The sequence below is a fragment of the Stylophora pistillata genome, chromosome 9, assembly GCF_964205215.1.
Source record: "Stylophora pistillata chromosome 9, jaStyPist1.2, whole genome shotgun sequence".
NCBI lineage: Eukaryota > Metazoa > Cnidaria > Anthozoa > Scleractinia > Pocilloporidae > Stylophora > Stylophora pistillata.
The window spans coordinates 1,677,579-1,692,700 of record NC_142527.1 but is presented as its reverse complement, the minus strand read 5'-3'; the positions used below and the strand labels follow the sequence as shown (position 1 = coordinate 1,692,700).

At 39.5% G+C, this 15,122-nt stretch overlaps 1 protein-coding gene and 1 pseudogene across 2 annotated transcripts in view; one reads left to right on the top strand and one right to left on the bottom strand.

Annotated features, from left to right (window-relative positions):
• Window positions 1–642, top strand: part of LOC111326945 (uncharacterized) — a 2,028-nt gene extending 1,386 nt beyond the window's left edge. The window contains exon 2 of the mRNA XM_022931032.2: window positions 1–642. This exon is cut by the window's left edge and continues 234 nt beyond it. Coding sequence (XP_022786767.2) covers window positions 1–599 — 599 coding nt within the window. The 3' untranslated portion in view covers window positions 600–642.
• Window positions 643–1,140: 498 nt separating this feature from the next.
• Window positions 1,141–13,096, bottom strand: LOC111327732 (uncharacterized; annotated as a pseudogene). Its single transcript, XR_002694558.2, has 17 exons — window positions 12,992–13,096; window positions 10,264–10,387; window positions 9,611–9,716; window positions 9,132–9,222; window positions 8,527–8,574; window positions 8,100–8,228; window positions 7,559–7,681; window positions 6,179–6,307; window positions 5,354–5,603; window positions 5,053–5,255; window positions 4,405–4,546; window positions 3,686–3,876; window positions 3,183–3,218; window positions 2,541–2,704; window positions 2,313–2,438; window positions 1,657–1,836; window positions 1,141–1,267 (listed from the first exon to the last, which is right to left on the bottom strand). The product of XR_002694558.2 is annotated as an uncharacterized LOC111327732 (transcript).
• Between the last annotated feature and the right edge of the window lie 2,026 nt (window positions 13,097–15,122).

Sequence of the window (15,122 nt, the reverse complement as noted above, 5' to 3'; positions counted from 1 at the left end):
TTTGTGAAAGAAATGCAGCTTTCCTGTACTCGGAAGAACTTGAAATCCTTTGGCTCACCACTCAGGCCATTCTCGTCGTCATCGTCATTGTCTCGTTATCACGGATTCCAGAGTTCCTCGGCCTCAAGGCAATCTTCAACCGGTTGAGATGCGTTCCCTCATTTTTTACATTAGTTCTTTTTCTCATTATTGCTCTCTCTAGAGACGTTATGCTAATAGTAGCATCTCCCAAAACTTTTCTTACCGTGGCGATTCTAATCGGGTTTACTCTGAAATATTCCCTGACAGTTTTAGCCGTAGTGATGCTTAATCATACAAAGCTGAATACTTTAAAGCATCGATATCCCTTCTACGTGTTCGTATTTTCGAAATTGACGGTTTTCGTGATTTTTCTCGCAAATTTGATCCATTTCGTGATCTCGCTCATTGCAATAACTTTCAACGTTCAAAGTTTTCCTGCAACTATGAGTTCAGCAAACTCGTCGGATTTTCATGTGGTGAATCAATTGTTACAAGACTTTGGCGTTGTCAGTTTTCGATTCAAATTAATGAGTTTCTTTTGGAACAAGCTATTCATCGACGACAAGGGTATTCTTTAAATAGTGGTATGATATATGATTTGAATAAAGTCGATTTGATCAATCTCTAGAAAGTGTGTGTCTTCACCTAAATTTAATAGAAAGAGTGACGTAACATCCGTGTCAACATGTTCTCATCTGAACACACCTGTTGTAGCGTCTATTGTGTTATCGTAGTACGCATAGCACGTGCACGCACTATTGAGAAATAACTATGCTTTTAGAAATATCATGTATTCTAGAATATTAATGTTTTGTGTTAATATCCTTTTTTGTACGAGGTAGTTTTAGTTGAGCGCGAAGTTCGCACGAAAGAGAAAGTTTTTGGACGTACGTGTTTAGCGAAGTTCGCCGAGGTTTCTCAGATAATTTCTAAGTTCAATTCAATTCGTGATATTGTATACTTAGAAGTCCGAGAATTAAACGCCTGAAGAAGTCTTTACACCAATCGACCAATGAGATTGCGCGTACTATCTTATATATATAGATATCATTAAATAGACATGTCACCAATGTACAGGAGAAGTCTTTGATCAGATTTCACTTGAAAATATCAAACGGCTTAAGATGAAAACGTTTCTCTATTTTATTTTAAATTTTTACTCAAGAGAAGTTACACAACTATCCAAATATGCTGGCATCAAAAAGAACTTAGTCTGGCATCTTCAAATCTCCCAGCAATGGCGAATCTGAAAGGGTATTTAAAATATTGAAACAAAAGTCATTGAATTTGAGTAGGCTTAGTTTGCATTAACTGGATTATCTAACTGCGAGGTCAATACATTTGATTTAAATGGAAAGGTGAATCAAAAGTTGAAAAATTATGAATGGCGCGAGATTACCGATTAGAGATCCGCTTAAACCTCGTTTAGCCCCGGATGACTTACACATAGACGGTAGCTCCTGAAAAAAGGTGTATTGCCCGATGGCATGTGTATCATGAGGTAAAACTTGGCGCTAAGATTATATATCACACAATTTTAGCTTAAATACTAACGCTGCTACACAAGTACGTGATCGAATACGAGCAAAGGTTATCTCGAAATGGAGAGACAGATCTAGAGCCATTGAAACTTACATCACCATAACTGCACTTTCAATTCAAGGATTTCCTTGTCCTGGCCAAACTGGTTGACCGCTGTACACTCGTACCGACATGTGTTGTGTTTTGTGACTTTCCTTATAACTATGCGAGTACCATTCGGTTTTCCTTTGCTGTTCACCAACTGCACGAGCTTTGGAATGCTAAGGAAGTCACCTAAAAATGGTAAGAATGGTCATCGTATCTTTTTTGCGAACAGTCAAGGAATGAACAAAGATTCGAAGTGACAAAAGAACGTGCGAATAAAAACTAGTCGCGTAGGTGGCGAAAAACTTGTTTGAAATTATTTCAATAATAATGGTGATGACAATGATGGCCAATATGCCTATGAAAAAATTATGATAAAAGAGAAAAGAAAAAGAAATGGTAGAAGATATCCATATAAAACTCATATCACAAAGTGTTTACGGGGAGGAACGAGGAGGCATAGGTTTGAATCTCGTAGAAGCCTGATTTGTTTCTCACCTGTAAGGATCGTTGCCTTATTTGAACTTTGTGCTACTGACTCTTTTTGAAATAAAGCTCGCAAGGAAAAAGACTAACGCATGTGTTATTGATGCTTTCTAATAACAACATGGTAAATAAACTAATGGTAAAATTCCTGAATGACAAAAGCAATGGGTATGACTCACTTGGGACGTCCTCCAGAAAATTCCAATCAATAAGTGGCGTTGGTGATTCGTGCGCGTAGCAGTCGAGCACAGCCTCTATACTGCTCGTGTTTACACTGGAGTTTACGCTTGTTATCAACGGAGAAACTGAAAAGATAAATACAAATTTACTGTTCGCATTCATTTCATTTATAGGCGCCTTTCTAATCACGAGTACATAGGACCTGGTTGAGTTTAATTCTCTCTTACCGCCACATGCCACTGCGGACGTCGCAGCTAATTGCAAAGTCTTGGCCCCATGCTCACAGTTTTTACACGCAGTCTCTCCCGGTTGGTCCTGGTAAGTATTTTTGGGCAGACTCGACAGAGGGAACCCAACCCATTCGAACTAAATTTACCTGCGGGGCACTGATCTATCAAAAAAAGATGAGGAAGGATACATAACAGTGGTGAATATCAACGAAAAATCTTGCAACATCGATAAATCATTAAACAAATCCTGTAACTGAAATGAAATAACTCGAGTGAAACCTCTAGCCTCTGAGATATAAATAAAACCAAATATGTGCTGTGCTCATCAATTTTCGGTGGACTTAGTTTGGATAATTCCATATTCCAACTAACACCGTATGGACTCTTTCTTCTATATTATCTGTTATTATCTGTAGCCTAGGGATTTCCACTTACACCTTACACCTCGGAGTTACGTAAATGGCTCAACAAAACAATTTATTTGATTCCATCAGTTCGATAATTTTCTCAGTGAGCTGAAAGGAGCTAAATCCATTTTGCTACAGCCAACTTCTTTAAAGAATAAACGTAGCTAAATAAATCTTCTCGAGTGGTACACTTGAGTAGCTTCTCGGTGACTGGAGCGGCATCACATCTTACCTACAGCCCTTGGAAACAGGCCAGTTTTTACCATCTCTGAATATGTAAAAAAACATATCATTTTTACCAAGACGACATTTAACTTTATAGTAGATCAGTGCTAATACTATCAAAGACATGTTAATGAAATCAAGATATTGAATAAAAAACTACGGAATATCAATTTAACGCTCTTCATCACTGAATCTTGTTCAGTTCAATTTTGAGGGCTTTTTATCCTCACAGTGATGGGAAGGATCGAGGAATTTTTTTAAATTAAGCAACGTGTTAGGGTACTTGGGCACCTAAATTATTAGAATAAGAGCACTGATAAAAGAAACAATTTCTGCTATAGCATTCGTTGTTTCAGGAATTAAGTGAAAGAGCTTGGAGTAACTCTTTCAGTTAAATGTAGTAAGTAAAACTTAAATGGTATCTAGATCTATAGAGGTAAGCCAAAGCCTCATTTCAGATGAGGAATCTGTTTCTAATGCATATTACCCGTTAAGCTTGCTTAACCTTACCGTTCTTTCGTGTCGTTTCTCTCCTAAAAGATGATTTTGTAACAGTTAGTTGAACAGCACGTGTTACTTGACCGTGTGTGTTAGCCGACATGCACGAGTAGCTTCCGCTATCTGATGAGTCTGCATTGGTGATGGTCAGCTGTGTTCCTATGGGATTACCTTGTTTTTGATTGGCACTTGAGTTTTGGAACCTACGGTGTACAGTTGCCATCTTCACTATTAGTCAGTTGTATGGGATAAGGAAATATCTATCATCATTGTCTTACCTTTGTAATGGGGAAAAAATTTATGTGACCTGAATTTGCAAGAGATTCATGATATAAAAGCATCTATCTATAACAACAAAACTCATTGGAGAAAATTTGCGAGCAAAGAAAATTTATCATCAAACACACATGTTGAAGACAACAGGTCTTTGTACCAATCTTTATTTGTCATGGATCCATCTACACCACCAATTGCCTACAAGGAGTCTTATTCCAAAAAACATCAAATGAAAGATATAATGCTAGGATATATACGACAAAAGGAAGGCGTATTGCTGAGAAATATGAATTTAAGAACGTGACGCTTCGTAGGCAGATTTGCGCAAAACACGTCGTCCTTGTTCATTTTGTTACGGCAAAACCATGTGAAAAACTAGACCTTCCTAAGGTTAGGAAAGACGCTGTTTTTCAAGGAGGCTCATGGATGGATACCAATAGTTCTCAGCTACTTACCTTTACTATTAGATAAATACTCCCAGTAAACAGTAAACAGAAGGCGTTGGTTCTCCGTCAGAGAAACATTTCAACGCCACGTTCCCACCTGCACTGGCTGAAGCAACGTCTTCCGGCTCAAGTTTAGTGATTTGGGGGGACCCTGTGGATTAATTTTTCATACATATCTCATGAAATATTTCTTTCATTACGATGCAAAGTTTTTATGAAGAAGTGAGCAGAAAAAAAAACATCGTGTCCTTTATCCAAAGAGAGGTTAATTAATATTATCTCCAAATCATAACTACCAGATGTATTAGTGTCACATATTTTAGCAGGAGTATTGCTCTCATATTGCTTAAATCACCTTCTGGCCATTTAGAGAAGTGGTGGATTCTTCAGGCTGCGCTCAGAACCCTCCTAGCCTCATTTATTCGCGCTCCTCTCCTACTGCAGATAATGGTGTTCCCTCCATGTTGCTTCATAACACAGAAGCAGAGGTAGAGGGGACGGTAAGGTACCTTCATAGCGAAGCTATAAGAATCTAAAGCTCAGACGGGGAAAATATTTCCGGACCGTGAGGAAGCTCGGAATAGCCATTGAAATGGACATAGTGACCACATGAGAAGAAAGTCCCTACTTAATGTAAGTGATGTTGATATAACTTACTCGGATGGCTTTTTTCACAGATCGGTTCAGTTCCACTCCATGTACCATCCGCCTGACAGTTTCTGTAGCTGACTCCCTTCAGATCGTACCCAGAATTACACCAGTAATTGCAACGACCTCCATAACTAGTGGAGGCATCAAGGTATAGTTTGAAGCCGGCTTGCACAGATCCATTTGGTATGTCTTTTAATAATGGACATGGTCTTCCTATTTAAGTTCAGCAAGATATTTTCATCAACGTTATCAGTGATATTGAGTAGATTTTCGTCTTCAGTGTTGAAGTTTACGTTTTAACACAGACCTCCCTATGCAATATGTTAGACCAGAAACCCAGAGCCCATCTTTGCCGCAAGTTGTGATCTCAGCAGCTGGCTGGTGGAGAACATAACCATGATTGCAGACAACTTTGCAGGTGTCCTCATTTATTTTGTCCTTTTTCTCCTTTTTGCATCTTTCGCATCTTTTTTGCATTTTTGTCTTTTTTGTGCATCTTGCAGGATGAAATTGACCATGAGAGTGTCTGTCGGCGCTGAAGTGGAAGCATGCTTTGCCTGAAGGACTGAATGCATAAAAAAAGGTTGATGAAATTGAGATACAAACCAATGAATCCACCGAAGGAAAACCACGAATTGATGATAAAGCCGAAGGACTGGAGGAATGACGCAGGGGAGGGGGGAGGGGGAAGGAGACGATATTCTGACGATTAAGGTGTGTCAAACAGTAGACAGCAAAACAAAGGAACAACTCTTAACACACTGTGAAAATATTGTAAATGCCGTGAATAATGTTATGATGCTTCGAAAATACTTGTTTCCGGCAGAGAACGAGGAGACAGAAAGATACAAATACGACATTGACTGAAATACGTTGATTTTAGCAAACTGTTTTTAGTTTCAGACAGCAACGGATGTCTGTTTTCCCAAATCAATATCCTCGTTATCCCTCATTTTTTTTAAGGTTTTGACATCCGGTTCGACTTCAACCTTCGTGCGGACGCCTTCGATAACAAACTTTTGTTAGAGAGACATCTATAAATAACTTAAGTAAAATTGTCAAATCAAGGACGAGAAGCCTCCCTCTTTGTCCCACCATTTTCTTGTGATGCTTTCTGGAAAATATCACATACGTTTACAAGATGAGTGATCCTTCCACTCGCATCCCGGTTTACATTTACACTGGAAATGACCTGGGTAATTGCTACACGTAGTTGTCGTCTTGTCACAGTCGTCCTTTCCTTCTTGACACTCGTCAATATCTAGGGAGTGATAACGATAATGATATTCTAATTTGTTGAATTTATGCTTGGTATCTTAGACAAACAAACTATTTTCTATGGAAACAAAGCTGGAATCTACTCGAGCTGATATCTATCTAATTTTGACCAGAAGAGATGTTTCTACTTTGGGCTGCAATAATAATGATGATGACGATGAAAGGGTAACAATGATGACGCTGACATTAAAGATACCAATTATTATGACGTTGATGATAATTAGCAAAAAAACCAAATTCTCGATCAAATTGGTAACAAAGCTAGGAATAAATATTACAAAATAACCAAAGTAAAGCGCGTACTCTGATTGGTCAATTCAGCGTCCACCATTTGCCCATGGGTGTACGCTGCTGACGTGAGCATATGCAAAGACTAGTTTTCCGCGCACGCTTGTTTTTTCTGGTCACATAAGATTTGTTAAATAGAAGAAAACTCTTTTGCTACAATGTATCAATGTTATGTTATAACACAAATGGTAAACGCCACAGTGTATACTATTGAGTTATGGATGCATGCGGAGGTTGCAAAGCACTCAAGAAGCTAGAGTCGCTCTCCGCTATCGCCTCGCGCGACTCTTACGCTTCTTTCATGCTTAGCAACCTCCCGCGTCCATCCATAACCCATTAGTGTCGCGCTGTGGTGTTTATCATTTGTTAAGTGGTTTTTTTTTCCTTCCATTAACCCTTTGATCCTTAAGAGTGATCGGCCTCTAATTTACCTAACAGTATCACCCTTGAATCAATTATTTTACCTTACTTTACTTTATTGAAAGCGGGAAGGACAGTTTTCTAACCTTCGGCCCTCATCCCACCCCAGCGGAGGACATTCATCACACTGTAATCACGTGCTTGGGAAATTAACGTCTCCTACCCCTAAGCTGCGGGAGACGGGACCTCCATTTATTCGTCCCTACCCGAGAAGACTAGAACATCTCACCATTTCTTGATGTTATAGAAAGGTAGCATATTTTTCTCAGTTATTTTTAAGACCTTGAGTGTTTGTCCGGCCAGGAACCGAACCCTCGACCTCCCGCACAACAGCCCAGCGCTCTATCCATTGAGCTAACTGGGAGGCGGTTGCATTAACAAGAATAAAGAAAATTATCACCAAGTAAAGAAGCTCTTGATTGATAAAAAGGTTTTCCTCGTCAGAGGCAATAGCAATGCATTGAGAAAGTTAAGGAGAATTCGGATGGTGATATCAGAGACATTGCCAGATGCCTTGTGTACCAACCTGCACAGCGGTAACCATCGACGACTCGAAGGCCACTGCGTCGACATGCGCAATGAAATGAGCCATCAGTGTTTATACAATCCTCATCACAGTCGCCATTGTTTGATCGACATTCATCCACATCTGAAATAAATATTAAATAAAAGCTGAATAGGTGGAGATATGTTGCTTAACATTTGTAAAAAGGTACAACCCTGTTTACAAATGGATAGGGAACCAGTCATTGCTTTTCACCAGGGGGTGTTGGAGGATTTTGAGGTGGGTCTCATGTTTTTCAGGGGTAGATACGAAGGGCAGAATCGGTTTTCGCCGACAGAGTATAAAGAGGGATTATTAACTGCTAATTAGGTGCGAATCATAGGAAAAGTACAGAGCCTTTTAGAGGGATCAAGTAATTTTATCTTCACTCTACCGAAATCCTCCCTCTTCCGCCACATAAATCCCCCATTCCCCCCGTGTTAAACAGTGACTGGTCCCTGAGTTGTTCCTCGAGGCTATCTGTTACGGAGAACTTCAGCTGTATAAATATCTCTCGGCTTACCTTCACAGCGGTTTTTATAGTTTGTCCTGTACCCTAGAGGACATGTACATGTGTATGAGCCAAAGTTATTTTGACACGTGGCAACTTTGTCCGCACAGCCACCAGACTCCAGACTGCATTCGTCGATGTCTTGTGAAAGTGAGGGAAATGGGTTAGAACATGAATGAAAAGCACTATTGATAGTTTGAACAGATAGTTGGCCGACTCTCCGTCCCAATCCCCTGAGGGTAGTCAGGGAGTCTCTTCGCTCCAATCCCTTAGGGGTCACATGGGAAACTCTCTCGCCTCCGCGCCCTTCGAGGGACAGGAGCGGGAAGATAACTGACAGCCAGACTATGCAGTTAATTATTTTCAACTCCTCAGCTTTTTCAAAAATGCAATTTCGAAATTATTCTTCTAATATTATCCTATAATCAGCTGAACTCACCGACACATTTCCCATTTGATGCCTTTTTAAAACCTTTCCTACAGTTTACTGAAGAAGAAAGAAAACACCCATGTATTATATCAGCAAATTGACGGCACGCCTTCAGCTATCACGCGATCTCAAAATGAAACCATTACTGTCACTATTAATCATCAATGTCACAATCATTATTATTAATTATACCAACTGATTAACAAAGGGGATCGTGAGGTGACGCAGTTACGTAATGATTTTGGAGGGGAAGGTCTCGGATGGTGCCTAATCTCTGAGAAAATCAAATTTTTGCGTTCTAGGGAAAGACACTTTACCGTTTCCCTTGGTAATTCTTAAAATTTCCACCCAAGATTTTCCCAGGATCGAACTCCTTATAGCATGTTGGCTGAGCATCAGAGTGTATATATGGTTTCCAGCAACTGGACAAATTGTTGGGGTTACTGTACCATTCTATGGATGAGCATCACGTTTAGGAAGAGTAAAAATACACCTAGTCATTGGAGAAATTTATATTCCTGGCATGGACTTCGGCGTAAAGCGTTTGTAGGACTAAGCCCTTCAAGAGAGAATTCTCTGTTGACAATTTGGTCTCTTACAACACAGTTATGTACCGTAATACTCATGAGAGATAGTATTCCATTGGTATTTTACTTCTTTGTCGAAAAAGAACTGGTATCTTTTCCGAGACGTAATTACAAATATCTGCAGAAACAGAAAGTCAAAGTAAGTTGTAAGAGGAGTATCAACACCTCTTTATCTTCGGATTAGTTTTGAGTAAAATGATGTTGACGATGTAGTCACGAGTGAAAACAATCATTTTTTGAGCCAGCAAGCGCAGAGTGTTCCGTTCGGAATCTTTTTAGTTGTTATTGTAGATCTTTAGGCAGAGGAAAGCTGGAGAAAGAGGAAGAAATTTCTACCGGAGGAGGGGGGGGGAGGGAGGGAGAAAATACAACAAGCACGCAGTTTAACGCTGATAAATTGGGCTCTGCTTTCAACATTTATAAGTATCAGACTTATTTTAGTTGATGGAGAAAACAGGACAGGTGTAGATTTAAGCGGGATATAACTTGGTTTCACATTACTCTACCTGGCTTAGCCACCAAGAGTCTTGATAATCTCTGGTCTGTACAGGCCGTATTTTGATAACGGAAAGTTTTCCAATATCTCGGTCTGTTATCGTAAATTTCATGGTGCTGTTCAATGGAGATCAAACAAGTTTGTAACTGGCATAATGCAACAGTAGTAGAACGTGACTATCAAAAACAGATCTCTCGCATTTTCCAATTGATTTTAATCCCTTCTCTGTTGTTTTCCGAATTCTCTCGCCTGTTACAACAGGGCGGACAGAACTCTTCTTTCTTTTTTGTGCATATTAACCTAATAGATTCCGCCGGGTGGTTTAGATTTATCAATTTTTAATACATTCAATTGACTTTTTCGCGTAAATTGGCCCTCTGAATTTCTTTTTATCAGTTGCTGAAAAAAAGTCCCAACTTTAAGCTTCCAAGGGTTTGAGAGAGACTTTATGCATTTCAGCAATTTTGCTGCGTTTTAACTTCAAGTTCCCAGATCGTTCCAATAAACTATCTCTTTCTATACGAGTTTAACTGAACTGTGCTCCGACGTTAATTAATAAGCCTGGAAAAAGTGATGAATTTCCGCTTATGAGGCCGTCCGAATCTTCCCTATCACCAAGTGCACGTGTGTGCCGCACGCTCATTAAATATGTTTAACACTTGCCTGCCACGGTCAAACGGTCCTGGGAGATCGTGAACCTTTGTCTGAGCACCTCCTTCACCCACCAAAATGACCGAAACCTTGTCATTAGTCCCATAGTAACGCGTAGACACACAAATTCGATACACTAGCAAAAAAAAAAAAAAAAAAAAGGAGAGGGATGAGAAAAACGAAAAAAATACATTCTTATCGTTCAAAACTTTTCGAGTAGGAGAATGTTTTTGGTGGCCGAAGAATAAACTGAATAGAAAGCGTAGTGAGGATTCAAATAGTAAGAGGGATTTTTGCTCCATGGCCTCGAACTTCGGCATATCTCTTTATTAAACAAATTTTTCCTTCAAAACTGACCTTATTTAAACGGTTTTTTTAAATAATCACGACACCCTTTCGTACTGGTCATTTGGTAACGAATCAAAAACCGCCCTTAAAAATCTCGTCCACCTCTTTGTTTTTCCTTTCTATAAAAAGTTTATCATCGTCTGCTTCCAGGAATTAAACGTGTGAAACAAATCTGAACCTCACAAAGCCTCATCGATTGACCGCGTATGGTTGGTTTGTTTTCTAGCGGGGCTCCCAAGCGCGCTTCGCCATGGAATATGGTCAACCTCTTTTCGTTTGGTTGTCACGTGACTGACCAAGCGTACGCACGTAGGTATGTACGTGCTTTCAGATTGCACGGATAGGGTAGGGAAGACTATCAAAACGAAGGGAGGGGTGTCTCAGGCGAGTCTTGGCAAATGCACATCTTTTATATGATTATCATTAATATTACGAACTTGGGAGCTCCGCTTTTAGGCTTTGCTAAATCTATATATTACAGTTCTTAAGCGTCATGAAATGCTTCAACAATTTTACCGAGTAGGACTGTACCAGTAGAGTTGTCGTGGGTGCGGTTTAAGGCTTGTTTAAACAAAGAGAACACAAATGTATTGCAAATGGTCTACGTCCACACAATTTGCTTGAATAAGTTGATACCAAAGGCAACCAAGATCGCGGCTGAAAATTGGTTCGTGCGGAAAGATTTGGAGATCGCCTCAATTTAAAATTATTTTTTGCGCGAAAGCTAGTTTTTCGGAAACTCCGCATTGTACAAAGATTAATATGTTATGAAAACATAATCAACAAAAACAAACACAAAAACGTTTTCTGGAGCTGTTAACGACGATCCTAATAGTTTTGATCTTAATTAACTAAAAATTGATGGTTCGAGATCATGAAAATTCATTTCTAACACTAACTGGTTGCATAATTTTTTCATACCGATGTCAATAATTTTGCCGGTTCCTAGAAATGTTAATAGGGACCTTAAGCATCGATGACTTTGGGTGTCACGGACGTTCGATCGTTTGCAGGAGGGGGAACCTGGGAATGACGTTGTCGCCAACCAACCTCGTGTTTAGATGAGGCTATATAAACACGGAAAAAGTGCTCTATTACTTGAGCTCAAATAATATGCTTTACGTGTAAAAGTAAGTTTAGTAGCTGCAACACACATTTTATTTTCAAACCAGTTTGGGCGGTATCACGTCTACCTATACGTATGATGCACGATCCTCGCAGTAGATAGCGCTATTTATGCAATAGCGAAAATCAGACCTGAAAAAAATCAGGCCTGTACGGGACTCGAACCACTGACCTCTGCGATACTTGTGCAGCGTTCTACCAATTGAGCTAACAAGTCAACTGGGAGCAGGCCGTTAAGTTGATTCGTAATAAACCCGTGAAAGTGATAAATGAGATACAATGAATATATGAAGTTCATATATTTTGAACTGCGGTATTAGATACGTATGATGCACGATCCTCGCAGTAGATAGCGCTATTTATGCAATAGCGAAAATCAGACCTGAAAAAAATCAGGCCTGTACGGGACTCCAACCACTGACCTCTGCGATACTAGTGCAGCGCTCTACCAATTGAGCTAACACCTATATTCTTTAATTTCCGCAAATCTCAGATAGTCCTTTAAGAAAGATTACTAGAGAAAAAAGTGTGTACATTCGTATAGCTAGATGTCGCACTTTGAGCCGGGCCCGGACAGAAAAGATAAACAAAATAGGAACTGCCGACTGCTTGTTGCACAAAACTAACGGACGACTTTTGATATTTATTTGTTGTAGCGAAGTTTACTTTAACCTAAGGCTAAGAACTTTTTTCTCAAAGTACGCATTACGCTAAGTTACTTGCAAGACTTCAGAGATTTTCGTCCAAAAAAAAAATTAAGCTGCATGACAACTAACCTCGAGGATCTGCTTCGACCAGGGTAATTTCCTCCTTCACCGGGAACTTGCAAGCTTGACATGACTACAAGTACAACAGCCGAGAAAATTTAATGTGGTTATCGGAATGATTGACATGAAATCATCTTCGAAGTACGGCAATTTTAATCTCAAATCCACCTGTATTTCTGCGTTTCCTCCAGGACGTCAAACTAAGTGATCCTGCGTTGTCGACGTGACCTTTCATCAGGGACGGACGGTGTATCCATAACAACGGCTAACGACAGCTGAAAAAGATATATTCGGCTTTCGATGCTTCAAATTTGGAAATGAGTCGGTCAGTCAGCAGCGATCCGAACAAATAAAAGATTCGAGCGTCTTCGTCATCTTGTAAAACGGAACACTCGAGCCTTAAAGTTAATTACAGATACACCATTAAAGAATTACCTTGTCTTACTGATATAAGAGTTGTTCAAATAAAAACTGCTTCAAAAATAGTCATTAGACTGTACGTTGAGGTTTATCATAACCTTCGGAAGCTTGTACCCGAATAAAGCTAAGAATCGCGAAGAGTAACAGGTGAGCCATTGCTAATGATGCCTAGCTGGACCACTCACTTCACCGCTACCTCGACAACTTACAAAGTGATCAAACGATGCTTGGTTTTGTAATACAAAGATCAAAAAATTTAAACATGCAAATTACAGCCAATTATACGACAAAAGTAACCAGCCAATCAGCGTTTATTTACTACAATCCCTTGCGGAGAAGGAACTGAAGTCACTTTCTTAGCAAACGAAGAGATGCAAAAAAATTTGCCTTTTTATTTGAATTTTTTTGTGTATTTTTGTAGGTTTCTTGACTTACGTGGGAATTTGGTTTCCGAGGCGGAGCAAGGTATGTAAATCATTAATTGCCTTGACAAATACTTCATTATGTGTTCATCGGAGCAAATTCAAAATTATAGAGCCCGTATTCTCAAATAAAATGAAAAAAAACAGCACTGTTCACGAGAAACTATGAATATAACATTTTTTGCGCAGTTCAACGCTGGACAGAAAGGACAGAGGGCGTGCTGTTTCAGACACACAAGCTCTCCATCCTACGGAAAACGTTTTTATTTCTTTTTTCAAACGACATACATTTAGCTAGCTGCGTCTGATTTTGTTTACTTTACGTTAATAAGAATGCACTATTTAGGTAATTAACAGAACTGTTTGGCAACTGTCGAATACAGAGTTCTTGTTATTATTTAGAATTCTAAGAAAATACATTTAATACCAAACTACCTGATGTAAGTGAGAGAAACCGTTTTCAATGCGACCGTCTTAATGAACGATAACTAAGTTGAATGGAAGAGGTCTACCACACTGTAGAACAAACGCGATTTGAGATGGATGGGAACTTTTCCAGCTGTCAACAAGTGTTTTTTCAAATGTATGTAAACGAAGATTAATCTTCAGAACCTTTTACTGTACAAATGAGTTTTTCTTTCGTAACTCAGTGTCATTTGTTAATAATAATAATAATAATAATAATTTAATATTTATATTGCGCAAATTAACATGTGGATATGATCAAATGCGCATCACAACACTGTTCGGGGGACTTTGGCCAGACTGCATCAGCAGTTTACAAACAATCGAAGGAAACTTATTTGAAGATGCCCCCTCCTCCCAATTCCCAGTAAACAGACCAGACCACATCACAGTAATCTCGTGAGTGGGTTCTTTAACGTTCCTTGCCTAACCAAATTAACTAATTAATAGATGCAGGAGACGGGACCTACGGTTTATTCGTCCTTATCCGAGAAGACTAGAATGTCTATCCATTTCTTATTAAAGAAAGGTAGCGCATTCTCCTCAGTTATTTTAAGACCTTGAGTGTTGGTCCGGCCGGGGCTCGAACCATCGACCTCGACCTCCCGCACAACAGTCCAGCGATCTAACCAATTGAGCTAACCGGGAGGCGGTTTGATACAACTCGTTGTATAAATTAAAGTAAGAGTGAATAAAAGTGTTGAGTCAGTTTGCTAGACATAACGTCTCGTAGTCACGTTCGACGCACTAAAAACTACTATAAAACGAATACAAGAATTGTAAAAACGTGTAAAATGGTATATAAAAAGTCACTTTACAATTCTTGTATTCGTTTTATAGTAGTTTTTAGTGCGTCGAACGTGACTACGAGACGTTATGTCTAGCAAACTGACTCAATTATCGAACACGTTCCTGGCCTCGGCCCACAAAATTTCATCAGAATAAAAGTGTGTTATGCCACTATTTGGGTAGAATCGCTTAGGGAAACCATCACAATTAAATCGCTGCATAGGAAAATATAAAGTGAACGTAGATTCAGAAGGTAGCATCGTCGATGAATTTATCCTTCTTCAATTTGCGAAGGTACGAAATCAAAATCATCGACGATGCCACCTTTCATACGATGCAACCCTGTGGTTCTACTCCTGGTGCCCTTTATGGCCTTCCTTAGATTCAGGTAGATTTATTGCAATTGCCACAAAAATGTCCGAACAACCCGGGCTCAATAACAGCCGCTATCCATGGAAATGAGTCCATTTATCTTCCCTCCCACAAAGGCCGGACTCGAGAAATGACGGCAAAATACGAGCCTAATTGCAATCGT